This window comes from Cherax quadricarinatus, chromosome 55 (genome assembly GCF_038502225.1).
Source record: "Cherax quadricarinatus isolate ZL_2023a chromosome 55, ASM3850222v1, whole genome shotgun sequence".
Lineage (NCBI taxonomy): Eukaryota > Metazoa > Arthropoda > Malacostraca > Decapoda > Parastacidae > Cherax > Cherax quadricarinatus.
Window position 1 is genome coordinate 14,228,210 of NC_091346.1, and position 22,512 is coordinate 14,250,721.

The 22,512-nt window shown below is 43.8% G+C and overlaps 1 protein-coding gene across 15 annotated transcripts in view; it reads left to right on the top strand.

Annotated features, from left to right (window-relative positions):
* The window catches only part of LOC128699018 (uncharacterized), a 657,033-nt gene that overhangs the window by 524,090 nt on the left and 110,431 nt on the right, over nt 1-22,512 (top strand). For all 15 annotated transcript variants that reach the window (XM_070096843.1, XM_070096846.1, XM_070096852.1 and 12 more), the window contains one exon: nt 21,252-21,442. In XM_070096843.1, the coding sequence (XP_069952944.1) occupies nt 21,252-21,442 (191 nt within the window). The remainder of the gene's footprint in view (nt 1-21,251; nt 21,443-22,512) is intronic.

Genomic DNA, 22,512 nt, shown 5'->3' on the forward strand with positions numbered 1-22,512 from the left:
AAACCCGGGCAGTGACCAATTCAGACAGGAAACCCGGACAGTGACCACCCCAGACAGGAAACCCGGGCACTGACCACCCCAAACAGGAAACCCGGGCAGTGACCAGTCCAGACAGGAAACCTGGGCAGTGGCCACCCCAGACAGGAAACCTGGGCAGTGGCCACCCCAGACAGGAAACCCGGGCAGTGACTACCTCAGACAGGAAACCCGGGCAGTGACCACCTCAGACAGGAAACCCGGACAGTGACCACCTCAGACAGGAAACCCGGGCAGTGACCACCCCAGACAGGAAACCCGGGCAGTGACCACCTCAGACAGGAAACCCGGGTAGTGACTACTCCAGACAGGAACTACCCAAGACAGGAACCACCCCAGACAGGAACCACCCCAGACAGGAACCACCCCAGACAGGAACCACTCCAGACAGGAACCACTCCAGACAGGAACCACCCCAGACAGGAACCACCCCAGACAGGAACCACCCCAGACAGGAACCACCCCAGACAGGAACCACCCCAGACAGGAACCACCCCAGACAGGAACTACCCAAGACAGGAACCACCCCAGACAGGAACCACCCCAGACAGGAACCACCCCAGACAGGAACCACCCCAGACAGGAACCACCCCAGACAGGAACCACCCCAGACAGGAACCACCACTACCAGAGGATATATAAAATACTTGCGTGCTCTCCCAGTACCATCACCCACAAACTTCTTCACCTTCTCAAATTTACCTACATTTGCAGTAATGTTGGTAGAATTATCAAAGATATGTTAAGTATAAACACACATGTACAACTATTGATATATTTATCGAGGCTACTTTTCGCTCTCAACGGGCTTGACAAAGTTCCTGGAGAATGACAGTTGATCCCAAAGGAATGTCTCCTGAGTTGCTTGACAAAGTTCCTGGAGAATGACAGTTGATCCCAAAGGAATGTCTCCTGAGTTGCTTGACAAAGTTCCTGGAGAATGACAGTTGATTCCAAAGGAATGTCTCCTGAGTTGCTTGACAAAGTTCCTGGAGAATGACAGTTGATTCCAAAGGAATGTCTCCTAAGTTGCATATGTGCTCTTTTGCTTAACATATGTACAATGCTTCAAGATTCTACCAGTATTCCCAGCCAAAGACCTAAAAGCTCCATCACTTCCCAAGTATCCCCAACCCAAGACAGCAACAATGCTCCACCACACCACCAGTACAACCACCACAAGACCTGTGTAATGTTCCACCACACCACCAGTACAACCACCACAAGACCTGTACAAAGCTCCACCACACCACCAGTACAACCACCTCAAGACCTGTACAATGCTCCACCACACCACCAGTACAACCACCTCAAGACCTGTACAATGCTCCACCACCACCAGTACAACCACCACAAGACCTGTACAGTGCTCCACCACACCACTAATACAGCCACCACAAGACCTGTACAATGCTCCACCACACCAGTACAACCACAATAAGACCTGTACAATACTCCACCACACCACCAGTACAACCACCACAAGACATGTACAATGCTCCACCACACCAGTACAACCACCACAAAACCTGTACAATGCTCCACCACACCACCAGTACAACCACCACAAGACCTGTACAATGCTCCACAACACCACCAGTACAACCACCACAAGACCTGTACAATGCTCCACCACACCACCAGTACAACCACCACAAGACTTGTACGGTGCTCCACCACACCACCCGTACAACCACCACAAGACCTGTACAGTGCTCCACCACACCACCAGTACAACCACCACAAGACCTGTACAATGCTCCACCACACCACCAGTACAACCACCACAAGACCTGTACAGTGCTCCACCACACCACCAGTACAACCACCACAAGACCTGTACAGTGCTCCACCACACCACCAGTACAACCACCACAAAACCTGTACAGTGCTCCACCACACCACCAGTACAACCACCACAAGACCTGTACAATGCTCCACCACACCACCAGTACAACCACCACAAGACCTGTACAGTGCTCCACCACACCACCAGTACAACCACCACAAGACCTGTACAGTGCTCCACCACACCACCAGTACAACCACCACAAGACCTGTACAGTGCTCCACCACACCACCAGTACAACCACCACAAGACCTGTACAATGCTCCACCACACCACCAGTACAACCACCACAAGACCTGTACAATGCTCCACCACAAGACCTGTACAATGTTCCACCACACCACCCGTACAACCACCACAAGACCTGTACGGAGCTCCACCACACCACCAGTACAACCACCACAAGACCTGTACAGTGCTCCACCACACCACCAGTACAACCACCACAAGACCTGTACAGTGCTCCACCACACCACCAGTACAACCACCACAAAACCTGTACAGTGCTCCACCACACCACCAGTACAACCACCACAAGACCTGTACAATGCTCCACCACACCACCAGTACAACCACCACAAGACCTGTACAGTGCTCCACCACACCACCAGTACAACCACCACAAGACCTGTACAGTGCTCCACCACACCACCAGTACAACCACCACAAGACCTGTACAGTGCTCCACCACACCACCAGTACAACCACCACAAGACCTGTACAATGCTCCACCACACCACCAGTACAACCACCACAAGACCTGTACAGTGCTCCACCACACCAGTACAACCACCACAAGACCTGTACAATGCTCCACCACACCACCAGTACAACCACCACAAGACCTGTACAATGCTCCACCACACCACCAGTACAACCACCACAAGACCTGTACAATGCTCCACCACACCCAGTACAACCACCACAAGACCTGTACAATGCTCCACCACACCACCAGTACAAGCACCACAAGACCTGTACGGTGCTCCACCACACCACCAGTACAACCACCACAAGACCTGTACGGTGCTCCACCACACCACCAGTACAACCACCACAAGACCTGTACAGTGCTCCACCACACCACCAGTACAACCACCACAAGACCTGTACAGTGCTCCACCACACCACCAGTACAACCACCACAAGACCTGTACAGTGCTCCACCACACCAGTACAACCACCACAAGACCTGTACAATGCTCCACCACACCACCAGTACAACCACCACAAGACCTGTACAGTGCTCTACCACACCAGTACAACCACCACAAGACCTGTACAGTGCTCCACCACACCAACAGTACAACCACCACAAGACCTGTACAATGCTCCACCACACCACCAGTACAACCACCACAAGACCTGTACAGTGCTCCACCACACCACCAGTACAACCACCACAAGACCTGTACAGTGCTCCACCACACCACCAGTACAACCACCACAAGACCTGTACAGTGCTCCACCACACCACCAGTACAACCACCACAAGACCTGTACAGTGCTCCACCACACCACCAGTACAACCACCACAAGACCTGTACAATGCTCCACCACACCACCAGTACAACCACCACAAGACCTGTACAATGCTCCACCACACCACCAGTACAACCACTCAAAGATCCTTACCTAGTTTCAGGTGGCTCCTTTCCAATATTTACAGTTTATTGAAAAAGTCGTGTGTGGGTAGTGTTTAAGTCTCGCTCTCAAACGCTATAAGATTTTGAAACTTCCTTCCTCGCCTCGCTCACAAACATGGAAAGCTTTCAACGTTAACATGGCTGCCTTGTCCACCGAGCTCTGGTAAGCTTGTATAAGAATTCGGATTGTAGATAAATTCATTAAAATATTATTGCCCTTATGCACTTCAGTAAAGAGGTCGGAAATGTGGAATCTTTGGGTCAGAGAAATTCCAGGCTCAGAAGCATGGTTGAAGGTACTATTGTTGTCATAACACACACAACAGGAGGCAGATTATGATGATTTGTCACCTTAAATATGTGTTCCGCCGAGACCCGTATTTAACCGCATTAATATTAAACGATTATTTCTCCGATCAAGAGAACTATCACAGTAACTCCGATCAATCTTCCGTGTATTTCTTGGTCAGGCTTTCGTGTATTTGTTGATCAGTCTTCCTCGTATCTGATGACCAGTCTTCCTGGTCGATCAATTAATCTTGCAGGTCTCTACATAAGATACATTGCGGCGTTTTTTCAGTGCATGGACTCGTAAAAAAGAAAAGTTGTATCTATTTAAGGTGACTGACAGTGAAAGAATAATGTACGTGAAAGAATAAATAACTTGGCTTAACTGGCATTCTAAGGACGCTTATGGATGTTCTTTGACTATAAATTATAATAGTCTTCCATTGTTTTGAGAAGAAAACGAGAAAAAAGCCGTTTGTCAGGGAAAAGAAGTGTTAATTGGGACATTTCGCTTTATATAGAACTTTATAAAGTCATGGATCATACTACCTCACTATACTTATTATTATTATTATTATTATTATTATTATTATTTTATTACCACACTGGCCGATTCCCACCAAGGCAGGGTAGCCCGAAAAAGAAAAACTTTCACCATCATTCACTCCATCACTGTCTTGCCAGAAGGGTGCTTTACACTACAGTTTTTAAACTGCAACATTAACACCCCTCCTTTATTATTATTATTATTATTATTATTATTATTATTATTATTGTACGAAGGTATATGTAGACGAAGTTATTCATGGGTAAACGTCGAAGCCATTGGAGTCACGCAGCTCCTGGGGCGTTAAAATTCTTTGGATAAATAGGTCATAATCAGCATCAAGGCACCTTTCTCCGTGGTTACTGCCGAGTTAAAAATTCCCCCGGCACTGTCACAATATTTTAAGCTCTCAGCTTAGAGGCAAATCGACGGCTTTAGCTGAATTTCATGAAATGTTTTTCATGTCGATGCTTGGTGGTTTTCCAGAGTTCGCTGCGGCACATTTCCGAGAAGGAAACTGGAAGAGGAAGCGTTGGTGAGAGTCGTATCGACAACCTGTGAATACTCCACTACTGGTGGTGGGGTGGAGGGAACTACCAGGGATTTATATATATAACTCCACCACTGGTGGAGTGGCAGTCGGGTATATGTACTCTCCACTAGAGGTGGGGGAACCAGGGGAACATATCCTTCACTTGTGGAGTGGTGACCGGGGATGAATATTCCTGTCAGCAATAATAGTGGTGTGAACCGGGATGTGTGTACCTAACAATAATAATGGACTGGTTATCAGGGAGGTATAAGCCCCTCCACACGTCAGAGTACGACGACATCAAGCTCACTAATCATTCAAGAAGAGGCAACCCAGATCTCTGGAAACAATTTAAATAACAGATGGTCTGTGGCTTTAACTACAGAGCAGTAATCCGTGAGAACTGACACTCACGGAAGCCAGACACACAGACGGAGAAACTCGTAGAGAAGAGGGTAAAATTTACGAGTCAACACGTTAAGGATACCGCAAGAGTGGGAGAAATGCTCGTTATAATCAGATGTGGTGATACGATAGCAAATCTTTACTGGGGCTAGGTTCCATCAGAGGTAAGCTTTTATCAAGTTATCTGACTTAAAACTTGCCTATGAGCTTTGTGTAGTAATTACCTTTCATAAAATTGTCCATTATAAATAGGTAATTACTTAATAGTTAATTAGCTAACAGAGGTAAGTACACAGTGGCAAGAACCAGGGTCATTAATATACGTCTTGTCATATAAAACTGTTACATGCAGACCAGGTGTTCCCTACTTTAGAGAGGTGCATTGATACTTGCTGGTGAAGGGGTCTATGATCAAAGGAATCATTGCTACCCGCATCTTCCTTGGACCAAATCTCTCTACCTCCCATTCTCAAGGAGCTGTGAGAACATCGGGAGTCCAGCCTTTCCTCGGAAGATCAAATAACAGTCGAACTGTGAGAGCTCATAGTGGAGGAGCCAGTCATTTTGCTGACCCATAAAACCGGCTGAGCCAGAAACTCGACTGAGTCTGACAACCTGCTAAATCAGCCAGCTGGTTGATCCAAGTGTCCCCCTCTTTCAGCAAACAAAATCCCACCACCAGTTGCCGAGTAGTTGCACAGTAATGAACGGTCATTAGGGACCCCAGCAAGAGCCTCCACCACACAGCTCCTGCTGAATTATTTTCTACTTCGCAGCACCAAGATTCCTGACCAGATATTAGCGTGTGTCAAGGTGACATGTACTGTTTCTTCCACCACTACCTTCCACACATGACCTCTTCAAGGGGAAGGGATAAAGGGCCTTCATGATGAAGTGAAGCAACCCTTCCCTTCCTCGGATGAGACAATCCACCATGACCGAGGCAGGTTAAGGTTAAGGCGGTGGTGGTGGTAGTAGTGGTAAGAGAAGGTTATGATATTGGCGGTGATTGTGGTATTGAAGGCAGTGTTTAATACGCTGGACCGCACCGGCAACACACTGGACCGCACCAGCCACACACTGGACTACACCAGCAACACACTGGACCGCACCAGCAACACACTGGGACACTGCAGTAGGCAGTAATGGCTTTTTAATTAACTTTACGAAGTGGCAGTGTTGCTAGTGGGCGTGGCAGCCTTTCGCTGCTGCTGCTCCTGCTCCTGCTGCTGCTTTGGAAATATAAATACATATGCAGTTTAATGTGATCCTTTATTGATAACGTTTCGCTCACACAGTGGGCTTGAAAAAGCCCACTGTGTGGGCGAAACGTTGTCAATAAAGGATCACATTAAACTGAATATGTATTTATATTTCCACTGTGTCAGTATTTCATACCATTTATTTCCATGCTGCTTCTGCTGATGCTGCTCCTCCTCCTGCTGCTGCTCCTCCTGCTACTCCTCCTCCTGCTCCTCCTCCTCCTGCTCCTCCTCCTCCTCAGCGTTCACACTCCACACCTAGTCCCAGACCATGTTTTCAGATTCACGGTCATGAATTGACTTAAAGAAACAATCAAAGGTCCCTCTTGAAGACAGCTGGGGTCTGTCTGTGCCACCTGTCCCACACCTGGTGCCACCCGCCCCACTCCCCCACCTACAACACACACACACACACACACAGGACCCTGTACACCGTGTACGTTAGGCCCATATTGGAGTATGCGGCACCAGTTTGGAACCCACACCTAGCCAAGCACGTAAAGAAACTAGAGAAAGTGCAAAGGTTTGCAACAAGAATAGTCTCAGAGCTAAGAGGTATGTCCTACGAGGAGAGGTTAAGGGGAATCAACCTGACGACACTGGAGGACAGGAGAGATAGGGGGGACATGATAACGACATACAAAATACTGAGAGGAATTGACAAGGTGGACAAAGACAGGATGTTCCAGAGATTGGACACAGTAACAAGGGGACACAGTTGGAAGTTGAAGACACAGATGAATCACAGGGATGTTAGGAAGTATTTCTTCAGCCACAGAGTAGCCAGTAAGTGGAATAGTTTGGGAAGCGATGTAGTGGAGGCAGGATCCATACATAGCTTTAAGCAGAGGTATGATAAAGCTCACGGTTCAGAGAGAGTGACCTAGTAGCGACCAGTGAAGAGGCGGGGCCAGGAGCTCGGACTCGACCCCCCCCAACTTCAACTAGGTGAGTATACACACACACACACACACACACACACACACTTACGTGCACTCGTTTGTCACTTTTTTTAACATTTGGTCCACTTTGTCATCCTCCTTTTGACTGGCTGTTTACATGTGGGAAAAAGTCCCATGTACTGGGTATGTTTACGTCTTTGTATCATCTTCTGATGATCTTGTACTTATTTTGACCGTCTTGACGCCCTTGTAGCAGTTTTTTTTAGCGCCTTTAAATGTGCTTTAGCTCCTTTTATGCCTTTGTAGAGTCCTTTACGTCCCTTTTGTAAAGTCCTTTTAGTAGTGTTATGTTACGAAATATTGTAGCGCCCTTTTACGTCCTTTCACGATCTTGTAGCGCCCTTTTACGCCCTTTAACGTCCTTTCACGATCTTGTAGCGCCCTTTTACGCCCTTTAACGTCCTTTCACGATCTTGTAGCGCCCTTTTATGTCCTTGTAACGTCATTGACGTTCATTTCGTCTGTAAAAATTCCTTTGAAAATATTTATAGCTGAGCCTTCGATATAATGAACTCCGACATTAAAAAAAAAGTTAATTACCTCAGAAAAGCCTGACAGCACTTTGTACTGGGCCCAGCTGCTCAAAATTTATATAATTAAAACAGATCCGTCGATTTATCTAATAATAATAAAAATAATCGTAATAATAATAATAATAATAATAATAATAATAATAATAATGACTCACGAAATCGTAATGACACGTATACAAACAAGCCATACCACGGACGGGGCTTGAACTCACGTCGGTCTGGAGTTTTACGACTCACTAACCTCGAGTTCGATTCCCATCTGTATTGTTTAATAATAATAATAATAAAAGTTGGTCAGTAATGTTCTCTACATCTGTATTTCTTGGTAATAGACTTTCTTCAGTATCTGGTAAACTGACTATTACAACCCAGGATCCAAATGGCCTGTTACCCCGGGTGTAATGGGAGCAAAAGAAACACAGCAGAAAAAGTTTAGACTTATATTATCCTTCACCAATTTAGAACAGCAATATGTACACTATGTACAGTAATAAGTATAGTGCACGTCACGGTAAGCAAGGCAGAAATAGAAGCCACAAGATAGCAGACCGTGCTCAACCAGCTCTAGAATGGGAATGACAAGGGCAGACAGGAGAGTGGTACCCACATAACCTCTGCGATTGCCAATCCCACCTTCTTATTGGCTAGAACCTGGTCACTAGTTGAACGATGGGGCCCCATCACCAACTCTTAGCAACCTGGTTCGCTGGTTGGGGGAGATAGCCTGTAAATGAGGGTGTGTCCATGCGCCGAATAAAGGTTACGTACTCTGCATGCCACACTGACCTTGTTATCTGAGGTTGTATTATTGCGGGATAATATGTGTGGGTCTTTATCATGGTTTATTAACTAATCTCCATACATATACATACACCTTGGAAGAGGCACTTGACTACCTGTTCTTCGACTTGTATAAAACATGACCTTAACGAAAAGAGCTTACAAGATGTATACGTGTATTTTCAGTATATCTGGAGTATACCTTGAGGGTGTTCCGGGGGTCAACGCCCCCGCGGCCCGGTCCATGACCAGATGTGTACTGACCCTTAATGCTGAGACCTGAACCTGTCCTTTTTTTCCTCAAACGAGACCTGATTAACATTGCCGAGGCGATGTTTGCTCAGTGGGGTGGTGGTGGGTAGTGGTAGTGGTGCTAGTAATTTAGTGGAGGTGGTGGTGGGTAGTAGTAGTAGTGGTGGTGGGTAGTAATAATAGTATCAGTAGTGATGGTGGTGGTAGTAGCATTAGTAATGCTGGTGGTAGTACTGGGAGGAAAATACACTGCAGTAATACATACCGGTTAGATGTTTAAATGAACCCCATAATTTGGCGGCTTCTGAGGTGAGGAATCTATAGCTGTAAAGGACGGACTTACAACCCCACACGTACGTATACACGTACGTACATACATGTTTTTAGATACAGAATTGACAGAAACGAACAGAGAAAATGTATGATGTATCCAACAGAGAAAGAGGCTCCTGGCTCAGCTAACTCGCGTTGTTGTAATTCTGGAGTACAAGATAAAAATGCAACTAGAAGGAATAAAAGAAAATACTCAGAGTTAGACATAAACAAGTTGAAGACAGTGCTATAAATTTGTCTGGTAGAGGTGGATGTGACATAGAGTTTAGCGAGGAAGATGATGATCAAGTTGTCCAGAAGTCTGGTGTCAGCGAGTCAGTCTGGTGTCAGCGAGTCAGTCTGGTGTCAGCGAGTCAGTCTGGTGTCAGCAAGTCTGCCACTCTACCTAAATTGTGTCCCTTCACACAGCTTCAGATTTCCATTTTTTCTGCATATAGGCCGCTGCCCACACAGGTACGGTGACCGCTCTCTCTCTCTCTCAAAAAAAAAAAAAAAAAACTGGCCACCCAGCGTGCAGGTGTAATGCTGCCCACCTCCAGAAAGTGAATCCCATAACGAAAGACTCTTGATAGTGATGAGAGGCTCTTGATCCAAGGAACTGGATTTATCTTCCCCTTTGATCAAACATGAATGTCTCTCCTTTCTTCAGGTGCTATTATATGGCCCCTGTGGTTTTTAGCTTTTCCCCATAATTCAGAATTCAGGTCAGGCTAACAGGTTATTCTCAGTCCCACAGTAGATGTTAACTTCCTTACACTCACAGAGCGTCAGGAAACACGCGGGTCTTAGTCATATGATGACCCACAACTGGAGCTTTCGATCATCTGACTGAGGCCTTCCGCTGGCTTACCGGTCCACCCCTTTAACAATTATGGTCGTAGTTATAACCATTTGTGTTCAAGTTTCTGGTACCATGTTAAAAAATCATAAACTTTTTGGATCAAGAGTTCGCAAGATTTTATACAGAAAGAACACTCGTCAGTGTTCTTATTAGTGACTCACGAAACCGTAAACAAACCGTTAAACAAATCACTGAACGTGATTAACGCAATGACCTGTGAGTTTTAAGTTCAAATCCCAACCGTTCCGTCTGACTTTGGGTTATCCCAGGTTCTCTACACATATGCTGCTATGTATGATAATTCTATGTAACTGTATTTGTGTATACCTGAATAAACTTACTTATTCTCTTATTAGTGCTTAGACTTCCTCGACGTTCTTAAATGAGAGAGAGAGAGAGAAAGAGAGAGAGAGAGAGAGAGAGAGAGAGAGAGAGAGAGAGAGAGATGGGGTGAGATAAGCTGGCCATGTTGTGTTAGGATAATCAACAAGGAGTAGCTGCTGGTCCAGTTCTACCTTGCTGCTTCCCTCTCGCAACCCTTGCTCAACACTATTACCATGTCAAATTAAAATGTCAGAATGGGAAAGGGAGAGAATGTGAGTGGCAACAGGTTGTGTTTGTGAGGCAGACGGCAGTAGTGAGAGTGGTAATAGTGTCTGGTTCATTGATTGTTTGTCTGGCCTGCCAGCCTGACTGACTGAATTAGTGCCTGGCTGGCTGATTATCTGCCTGCATGCTGCCTTCTTACCTGGGTTTCTGTCAGCTCACTCTGTCAGCAGCTATCTGCATCTCGTCAGCAGTTCTTCTATATACAATAAATCCCACTTAATTTTTGCATAGTCTCCCACTTCCTATTACTTCTTCCACTCTCTTCCCAATTGCCACTTCTGCCATGCATGGCTGCTGCTACAAATACACTGGAAAGTATATTTCACATGTGTCATTCAGTCTCAGAAACGTATCTGGCTGCTTCATTTACTTGCTCAGTCTTGCTTCTTTGACGTGCCGAGTTGATAAGACTTTTCATTTTTTCTGTTAGTTCTTTTTACCTTTGCGTTTCCGGGACCTGTGTAATTCTCCCATTCTCTGCTGATATTCTCTTTAATCTGAAGCCTTGTTGAGGTTCTAATTGCTCTGTCCTATCTGTGTACTGAAGCCTTATATGTTCCTTAAGCTCCTGTCTCGACCTTCCTTTGGTGTGTGTGTGTGTGTGTGTTTGTTTAAACTTTACTTGCCTGTTTGTGGTTGTAGTAGTAGTGTTCCAGCTCCTGGCCTGAACTCTTAACATATCATTACCTGAGTTTACCCCCTCTTAGCCTCGTGGGCTCTGCCATACCTGTACTTAGAGGTATGTATTGAGCCTGTCTCAGCTATTACCACGTCCAGTTCGTTCCCCTTCCTGGGCTGTGTATATACGTTGACAACAGGTGTTGGATAAGACACTATTACAGTTCCACGAACGACTGTCTTGCTGTGGTTAATTGTATCCCTCACTCCTCCCTCTCACCTTCCACGTTACTTATCTGACTGACACTGTAACACACAAGCAATAACTTTTATTATTGAACAACGAGTGTAGTCTCTTTTCAGTCTTGCCCTCCATAAGGGTGAAGACCTCACCTTCACACTGCTAGATTTTCACTCTTGACTGTATGTTGGTAAACATTGTGTACCTGCAATACGACTTTCTCTCTCTCTCTCTCTCTCTCTCTCTCTCTCTCTCTCTCTCTCTCTCTCTCTCTCTCTCGCAGAAAGACATAAAGTTAAAGTGAATTTTAACACTGTCTGCTGGTCTAACTTAAGTTGAGTGTTTTGAAGGAACTTAACTCTATTGTGTCATGTTACGAAGGTCTTGTCAAAAGTTCTCAGTTCGGTGTTAAGATATTTCACCCTTTATCGTTTATAAATACACAAATACCTTGCGTATATCCTTTATAAATACATAAATACCTTGCGTATATCCTTTATAAATACACAAATACCTTGCGTATATCCTTTATAAATACACAAATACCTTGCGTATATCCTTTATAAATACACAAATACCTTGCGTATATCCTTTATAAATACACAAATACCTTGCGTATATCCTTTATAAATACACATATACCTAGCTTAGTCTGTGAATATTGGGTATCGGGAGGCAAAAGGGGCAGAGAAATGTACCCTTCTAGGGGGAGGGGCTGCCATGATGCCCTTGATTTAAGAAATTAAATCTTCAGTCTTTCTTGATATCGCGTGTTTCAAGCTATGTTCGTACCATTACCTCTTCATGAAGCGGTCAGTGTCGGTCAGAGGAAGGGGAGGAGAGTCTTCCGTTCTTTGGATCAAGAGCTCTTCACTGGCAGGTAGGAACCTCCCTTGAAGGGGTGCCAGTGTGGAGTGTGGGCGGCAATACCCGTGGCACTATTAAGGCAGTTTAAGGATCCATGAGGAAACAAGTTGGTAACTCAGTGATGATTTCATTGCCATAGATTACACATGAAAATAACTTTTATAGTGTGTTAAGCCTGAGAGAGAGAGAGAGAGAGAGAGAGAGAGAGAGAGAGAGAGAGGGAGGAAGGGAGGAAATAAATGGTAATGTATGTGTGTGTCTTTTCACTCCAGGGGAAAGCAATACATTGCGATATAGGCGACACTGGCGACCATTTGCCAGAATTTCCCCCGTGTCCTTTAGTGGGTTGCTTCATGTTGTTGTTGTTGTTGTTGTTGTTGTTGTTGTTGTTGTGTGTGTGTGTGTGTGTGTGTGTGTGTGTGTGTGTGTGTGTGTGTGTGTGTGTGTTTTTGTGTTTGTGTGTGTGTGTGTGTGTGACAGACAGACAGAGACAGATCTGGGCAATTCATGAAATCCATCGGTTGTACCACCTCCTGGACTACACTTATCTCACTACGTTCCAAACCTTTTATGTATGTCGTGCCTAATATATATATATATATATATATATATATATATATATATATATATATATATATATATATATATATATATATATATATATATTTAATATTAACACATCGGCCGATTCCCACCAAGGCAGGGTGGCCCGAAAAAGAAAAACTTTCACCATCATTCACTCCATCACTGTCTTGCCAGAAGGGTGTTTTACACTACAGTTTTTAAACTGCAACATTAACACCCCTCCTTCAGAGTGCAGGCACTGTACTTCCCATCTCCAGGACTCAAGTCCGGCCTGCCGGTTTCCCTGAATCCCTTCATAAATGTTACTTTGCTCACACTCCAACAGCACGTTAAGCATTTAAAACCATTTGTCTCCATTCACTCCTATCAAATACGCTCACGCATGCTTGCTAGAAGTCCAAGCCCCTCGCACACAAAACCTCATTTACCCCCTCCCTCCAACATTTCCTAGGCCGACCCCTACCCCGCCTTCCCTCCACTCCAGATTTATACACTCTCGAAGTCATTCTGTTTCGTTCCATTCTCTCTACACGTCCGAACCACCTCAACAACTATCTATCTATATATATATATATATATATATATATATATATATATATATATATATATATATATATATATATATATATATATATATAATGTCGTGGCGAATAGGCAGAACTTGCGATCTTGGCTTAAATAGCAACGCTCATCTTGCCATATAGGACAAGCGAAAATTTGTGTATGCAATAATTTCGCCAAAATCATTCTGAGCCTAACGAAAAAAATATATTTCACTGTGTTTAATGCTAAATTATTGTAAACAAATCTAAAATATATTTAGTTGGCTTTGGCTAAAATAAATTGTTCTTGTTATAATAAGGTTAGGTAAGTTTTCTAAGATTCTTTTGGTGCAAAATTATAAAATTTTACATTAACACTAATGAAAAAAATATGTCTTTAAACGTATAAGAGAAAATTTCAGAAAGGACTTAATTTTAAATGAGTTCTTGCTAATTAACCAGTTTTACATATTCGGCACGACATATATATATATATATATATATATATATATATATATATATATATATATATATATATATATATATATATATATATAGTTTTTACGAGGATAGTGAGGCTCAAGTTAGAGAATGTAGGAAAGAGGGAAATTATTTCCCAGTAAAAGTAGGCCTCAGACAAGGATGTGTGATGTCACCGTGGTTGTTTAATATATTTATAGATGGGGTTGTAAGAGAAGTAAATGCGAGGGTCTTGGCAAGAGGCGTGGAGTTAAAAGATAAAGAATCTCACATAAAGTGGGAGTTGTCACAGTTGCTCTTTGCTGATGACACTGTGCTCTTGGGAGATTCTGAAGAGAAGTTGCAGAGATTGGTGGATGAATTTTGTAGGGTATGCAAAAGAAGAAAATTAAAAGTGAATACAGGAAAGAGTAAGGTTATGAGGATAACAAAAAGATTAGGTGATGAAAGATTGAATATCAGATTGGAGGGAGAGAGTATGGAGGAGATGAATGTATTCAGATATTTGGGAGTGGACGTGTCAGCGGATGGGTCTATGAAAGATGAGGTAAATCATAGAATTGATGAGGGGAAAAGGGTGAGTGGTGCACTTAGGAGTCTGTGGAGACAAAGAACTTTGGCCTTGGAGGCAAAGAGGGGAATGTATGAGAGTATAGTTTTATCAACGCTCTTATATGGGTGTGAAGCATGGGTGATGAATGTTGCAGCGAGGAGAAGGCTGGAGGCAGTGGAGATGTCATGTCTGAGGGCAATGTGTGGTGTGAATATAATGCAGAGAATTCGTAGTTTGGAAGTTAGGAGGAGGTACGGGATTACCAAAACTGTTGTCCAGAGGGCTGAGGAAGGGTTGTTGAGGTGGTTCGGACATGTAGAGAGAATGGAGCGAGACAGAATGACTTCAAGAGTGTATCAGTCTGTAGTGGAAGGAAGGCGGGGTAGGGGTCGGCCTAGGAAAGGTTGGAGGGAGGGGGTAAAGGAGGTTTTGTGTGCGAGGGGCTTGGACTTCCAGCAGGCATGCGTGAGCGTGTTTGATAGGAGTGAATGGAGACAAATGGTTTTTAATACTTGACGTGCTGTTGGAGTGTGAGCAAAGTAACATTTATGAAGGGGTTCAGGGAAACCGGCAGGCCGGACTTGAGTCCTGGAGATGGGAAGTACAGTGCCCGCACTCTGAAGGAGGGGTGTTAATGTTGCAGTTTAAAAACTGTAGTGTAAAGCACCCTTCTGGCAAGACAGTGATGGAGTGAATGATGGTGAAAATTTTTCTTTTTCGGGCCACCCTGCCTTGGTGGGAATCGGCCAGTGTGATAAAAAAAATAAATAAATAAATAAATATATATATATATATATATATATATATATATATATATATATATATATATATATATATATATATATATATATATATATAGGTACTCGCTCAGCAAATCACACTTGCCTGGTAATTTCTCTGGCTTTACTTTAATTCTACCATAAAAGACTATGGTTCAGGTGGAACTTTCACAAATGAGCTCACAAAACCTGCAATTAATCACCCACACTGCGGCCCTGACGTGTTCTCAAGGGCTATTAATCACTTGTGCAAGTTGTTCACTTGGAGCAGTCAATAGTGGGGAGTGCAGGTGTTACAAGTGCGCTCAACCACACCTTCAAATACCAGTAGTGTTGATACACAAATAACTCACACATAGGAGGGAGAGAAAAGCTTATGACGACGTTTCGGTCCGACTTGGGGCATTTGTGAGTGATCCAAGTATTGTTCCAGTCACGGTATTGTGATTTTTTTTGTTCTTTAATAATGTTGATTGTTCAAGCTGTGTACATGGCAGAACCTTCACGTGTTCAAGGTAGAACCTTGAACACGTGAACACCCAATTATCAACTGTTGCAGTCAACACACACAAGACTTGGCTTTCAAGACAGGTTTGTACGAGGAGGAGGAGGAGGGAGGGATGGGGAGGAGGAGGAGGGGGAGGGGGGAGGCGGAGGAGGAGGGGGAGGAGGGAGGGGGAGGGGGATTGGGAGGAGGGGGATTGGGAGGAGGGGGGAGGAGGAGGTTATGTTATGTGCGTCACACCGTGGAAACAAAAACTAGCTATGTTATGTGCGTCACACCGTGGAAACAAAAGCTATGTTATGTGCGTCACACCGTGGAAACAAAAGCTAGCTATGTTATGTGCGTCACACCGTGGAAACAAAAGCTATGTTATGTGCGTCACACCGTGGAAACAAAAGCTAGCTATGTTATGTGCGTCACACCGTGGAAACAAAAGCTATGTTATGTGCGTCACACCGTGGAAACAAAAGCTATGTTATGTGGGTCACACCGTGGAAACAAAAGCTATGTTATGTGCGTCACACCGTGGAAACAAAAGCTATGTTATGTGCGTCACACCGTGGAAACAAAAGCTATGTTATGTGCGTCACACCGTGGAAACAAAAGCTAGCTATGCTAGCCATCATATTCCATCACACAAGACGCGCTTCACTCCGCTGAAATCTGTCAGCTTAAGCTGGGAGACTTCGATAAGGAAATGAGGATTACGAGGGAATGTGAGGAGGAAGAGAGAAGGAATTGAGGGAAACACACACAGAGAGAGAGAGAGAGAGAGAAAAGAGAGATAATGAGGTAGCTCATACTACAAATAATAGGCCCTGTACTCGAAATATTTTTTTCATCTCTTCACCCAATGATTATCAATACCGTGAAATTGGAAGATCCAGAGAAACGCATGTTCGTGCATATTGTCCTCTCCCCCCCTCTCTCTCCCCTCCCTCTTTCTCTCTCTCCCCTCCACCTTTCTCTCCCTTCCTCCCTCTCTCTCTCCTCTCCCCCGCTCACCCTCTCCCCCACAGCACACATGCGGAGAAATGGTTTTCAGAAAATGTGCTGACTGGTGACCCCTGACCTCTGCTCCTGGACGACATAACAATAACTCAAAAGCCGTGGGTGAGCCGCCTCTACAGTTAGCTCATATATTGGTTGGTGGTAGTCGTTGACAGATGTTAGGTCATATATTGGTTGGTGGTAGTCGTTGACAGATGTTAGGTCATATATTGGTTGGTGGTAGTCGTTGACAGATGTTAGGTCATATATTGGTTGGTGGTAGTCGTTGACAGATGTTAGCTCATATATTGACTGGTGGCAGTTTCTACCTGCACTTAACAGTGCATTTCCCGTCCACTTGAAAACTGAGAGTATTTCACTGCTGCTACAACAGTCAAATGGGTGACTCTCTAACATGGATAAAATGGTGAATATCTGACATAAATCTTTCTCGTGTACTCTCTGGGTTCCAGTTTTCTTGTCGCGTCAAAACTTTTTATCATCTTTATCTTATATTCCATTATTGCCGTTGTTGCATCTTATAATAAAGTACATTTTTATTGATAAAGTATAGTCTAACCTAACCTGTAAATAGTATGTGGAAAATCCATAAAATCTGTAAACATTGGTTGCAGTGTTGTGCATATAATCTATAAAGTACACATTGTCTAGTGTTATTCACTGCGTGTAGTCTTCCACTTGTAGTATAATGCGCTCCTTTACAACGTTTCGCCCACACAGTGAGCTTTATCAAGTTACAAACAGATGTACTGTACAAAGAGTACATGAGCTCAGAGGCGTCGTAAGGGGGGGCGGGGGCGCCGCCCCGGGTGACACCATAGAGCCTCTAAAGACTCTAACACTAATGACCAAAACTATGCTGCAGCAACGTAAGAGAAAAATTCTTTGTTTCTATATAGCCTATTATAGGATTACAAGTACAAAGAGGCCTGTATAGGGAAAACCATTGATTTTGATGATGTGATAGATTTTTTTGCAGGATTGAAGCAAGGAAATGAAATATCAGATTCTTTGAGATGTTACCTGTACTCAAGGTTAAATCGGAACTAGTGTTTTTCTTTTTCTTTTTTTTTGTCATTGTTGAATTTGAATAAATGTAGGATGTGTTGCCTGTATTTAAAATGATATTTGAGTTTATATTTCCTCAATATTACTACGATTATTTATTTTATCATTAATAAAGTTCGGTTTATGGCCTTTAAACGTTCTCATTGCTAAACATTAGTCACTGGTCATGCAGCAGTGATGTAACTGGAGTTTACTCCCCCCATCCCCCCGCCCTTGGATTTCATGGGGGTGACACCAAAGATGCCGCCCTGGGTGACACCAGCTCTAGCAACGCCTCTGCATGAGCTGTATCATGCAAAGTATTACAGTTTATTCGGCGTGTCACACTCCCACCTAGGCTGCCTTGCAACCAGCGAACCAGGTGCGAAGAGTTTAACAATCAATAGGGTACCCGTCGTTAAATCAGTACCTTGGTTCATTGACCAGTCACAGGCAAGCCCGCCAAAGCTGAAGCAACATGGTTCACTTGCAGTCAGTACTCGGCAGACTTACCTACCTACTGGTTGAGTACGGTGCACTCTCTCTGGCTTTTGCATTGCCATCTGTCACCATCGTGTACACTTATTGTTCCATCTGTACACTATGTACAGATGTAGTAGTAATAAGTGTATATAGTGGATGAAGATAAAATATACAATATAGTTTATCTGCTGAGTTTGTTGTGCTCCAAACCCACATTACGACCAGGTCACAGGCCATTCATTACTTAAATAAATAAATAACAGAAAGGCACAATACCGTGACGATGGGGATGCCCGGGTGTTGTGTATGTGTCTTAATTTCATCTTGTCGGTATTATATACAATTCTTGTACTACTACTACTACTACTACTACTACTACCTCCACCTCTTCCTGCCTATATATAGCCGTCCTGCTCCACCTCTGGTTAGTGACTGGTTATAAATGACCATAATTTTTAAAGGGGTGGACCGGTAAGCCAGCGGAAGGCCTCGGTCAGATGACCAAAAGCTCCAAAGGCGGGTCATCATCTGACTAAGACCCGCGTCAGGAAACATTTGTCCTGTTTCCTGACGAACCTTACCTAACCTAACCTCTGGTTAGTGTGACTTTGTCAATGGTCCAAGTCGGACCGAAACGTCGTCGTAAGCTTCTCTCTTTTATGTGCGAGTTATTTGTGTATCATTCATTACCTGTTCGCAATAAGCATATATACATCTACCTGTGCGAAGAATATTTGAGTATATATAGGATAATTGAGACTGACCTGCATGTCAGTCTCAGATTCCCTCCAGGTATATATATACCCTTTATAAAGCGCTTCTTAAATATCTTGAAGGCTGTTCTTCACTGATAACCCGAAGTGGAGTCTTCAAATTACCCTCTGGAGATGTTCCTATTTTCTCGAGTTTATTCGTGTTCGCAATACGACGAGTCATTTCTCGTGACTCTGTATATTACCATAATGTCTGACAACTCACGATTTGTCTCTGTAAACTGCATTCTCCTGGAATTAAATTATCAAATTATCCTCAATTAATTTGTCGAATTCTGCATGACCCATTTATATTGTTCTATACGACTCTGCTTCATCTGATACTGCTCGCATAAGTTCTGTCTTCTTGCTTCAGCAAGATTCTTGCAATAAATCTAATGATATTCCCGCTTATGTGGAAATAGACGTTTATGTACAGTTCGAGACATTTATAGGAGAAGCTTTGTCACGAGCGGCGACTTCAGTCCTATGAAGCCGCCGCTCGTGGCGAAACGTTTCCTTTAATAAATGTCCCGAACTGTACACAAGTGTCTTTTTCCACATCTTGTCGGTATTAACATACTATTTCTCATTCCTGCTTATGTTGACTACTGCATTTGTCTCTATACATTATCACATTAGTTTTCAGTTATTATCCATTCCTGTTGATTCCTCTCTGCTTCATTACTCGACCACTGATGATTCTCATTTAACTTTGATCATGATCCTAGCGGCGTGAATCTCGCATTTTGCGGTCCAGTCTCCTGTCCTAAATTTATTTTCTGTGGATCACTTTCATCTTCCTTAAATTTAAGGAAAACTTAGTTTGTTCTTAACTAATTACCAGCTACATCCCTGAACCTCGGTCCAACATCACTCTCCTAGACATTAGAGATGCTACTCGCTATATAATTATGTTCCTGAAAGCATTACATCTCCGTGATCATCAAAAATGCTTATGTTGGGTATTCTCCTGGATTTTAAGAGATTCTTCTGATTTAGTTTGTTAGTGTTACCAGATACATTCATTGTTGTCCCATGCATGTGAGACAGTGCTGAATAGCCTGCAGGAGTTTAGCGTTTTATTTGTGAGTATAATGTAACCTCACCTCTGCGAATGCTTTCGTGTTACCTGTGTTACTCTGTATTGCATCTGCCGATAATTCCCCTCTACCAAAACCATCGATGTAAATCAAAGTCAAGCTGTAAGTCTTATCATTTCTCCCTTGGCTTATGCTAAGCTTCAGACATTCACTTCCATTGTAAACTCCCTCTCCCCTCTTTCCTCCATCTCTCTCCCTCTATCCCCCCCACCCCTCTCCTTGCATGACCTTTGCTCTCAGGAACTTGCGAGATATATATTCCTATTTCAGATACTGTCAGGTAATAACCAGACTGCAGAATGTTCATACAGATACTATAACTCAACCTGTAAGAGTGTGTGTAGGCTTTTTGAAGGGCATGCAGAGTCTTTCATTAACAGTATCTATGCTTATTATTGTAAAATCTTTATCATTCGTTGTATTCATTATCATAATCGTTACCAGTCCTTTCGTTATCTTCCATGTCTCACACGCTTCTACGTATCGTAAAATAACGTTGGTCAGCCCAGCCTTGATTTCTAGCACATGGATCTTGTATGGTATATTATCTATGGCCGGTGTTGTTGTGGAACCTGCCGCTGGGGGAAGCTGATCCTCGTGACATTCTTAGTATAACTTTCAGGCGAGTCTCTCTGCCCTGCTACGGTAGTAGAAGAAACCCATTGATTCTTCCTCTCAACACATGTGGGAAAACTGCTGATACTTCCTCTCTGGTAAGGTAGAAAACCAGTTCTTTCTCTGCAGATCTATTACCATTGATTCTCCCGCTTCTACACAGGTGGAACGACTGACTCTTTCCCTCCCGCACAGGTGTGAGTACGACTGGGTGACGGTGAGCGAGGTTGGGACTTCGACACCCACCGAGAGGCTCTGCGGAGACTGGAGCACCAAATTGAAACTCCTGAGATATGTCAGTAGCGGCAACCGTGTGGTTCTTACCTTCGTCAGTGATTACGCTCACGACTTCCCGGGGTTCCGGGCGAGGGTGTCAGCGCGCACTGGTTAGTAATCTTTCACCTACTGCAAAATCGAACCTTAATTTTTAAAGAAGTGGGCCAGTAAGCCAGTGGAAGGCCTCGGTCAGTCGGCTAAAAGCTCCAGCGGTGGGTTATTAAGACTCGCGTCAGGAAGCAATTGTCCCGTTTCCTAACGAATCTTACCTAACCAGCGGTGAATCCTGGTTAGTGCATTCTGACTGGTGACTCCTAGTCGCATGTTCGTATACACACAATCATGTATATTTATATTATGTAAATATTCTATATTAATAAATGCCTTGTCAGTCACCAACTAATTTGATTTTGAAACTGTAAACTTCTGTTAGTCTAAAACGTAGTTTCATTATTCGTAAACATTGTACGGGAGCATTATTTTCCAATGGATTTATCACATCCATCTGTGAGAGATGTTTATGTTTAACATTGTGTGTGTGTGTAGGGGGGGGGGCGTGCTCACCTATATATGGTTGCAGGGATCAAGTCACAGCACATGGCACCGCCTCTTAGCATGTCGCTACTAGGTCCACACTCTCCCGGCTCAAAGAGCCTTATCCGTACCTCTTCTTAAAGCTATGTATGGATCCCGCCTCTACTACTGTGAGAGTATGAGGGAGATAATAATTGAAGTAGGGTTAGAAATAGGATAAAGGAAGGAAGGACTGAATTAGAAGAGGAACAAGTATTATAAAACTAGTTTTCAATCTCCTCATCTCTTACCCTTTCATTGTTTATCCTTCAGTCTTCTCCCCTTATTCTTCAATCTTCGATAATCATCCCATTCCTCGATCCTTTCTAGTCCTTATCCCTCTAATACCTCTCCTAGCACTCACCACTTCTTCCCCTCTCTCTTCACCCCTCTCCCTCAAACACTTCCTCTTTGCCCAACATACATAACCCATCTTCCCCTCTTCTTGACCCCTCAGTACATTCAACTCTCTCTCTCTCTAATAATAATAACAATGGTTATAAATGACCATAATTTTTAAAGGGGTGGACCGGTAAGCCAGCGGAAGGCCTCGGTCAGATGACCAAAAGCTCCAAAGGCGGGTCATCATCTGACTAAGACCCGCGTC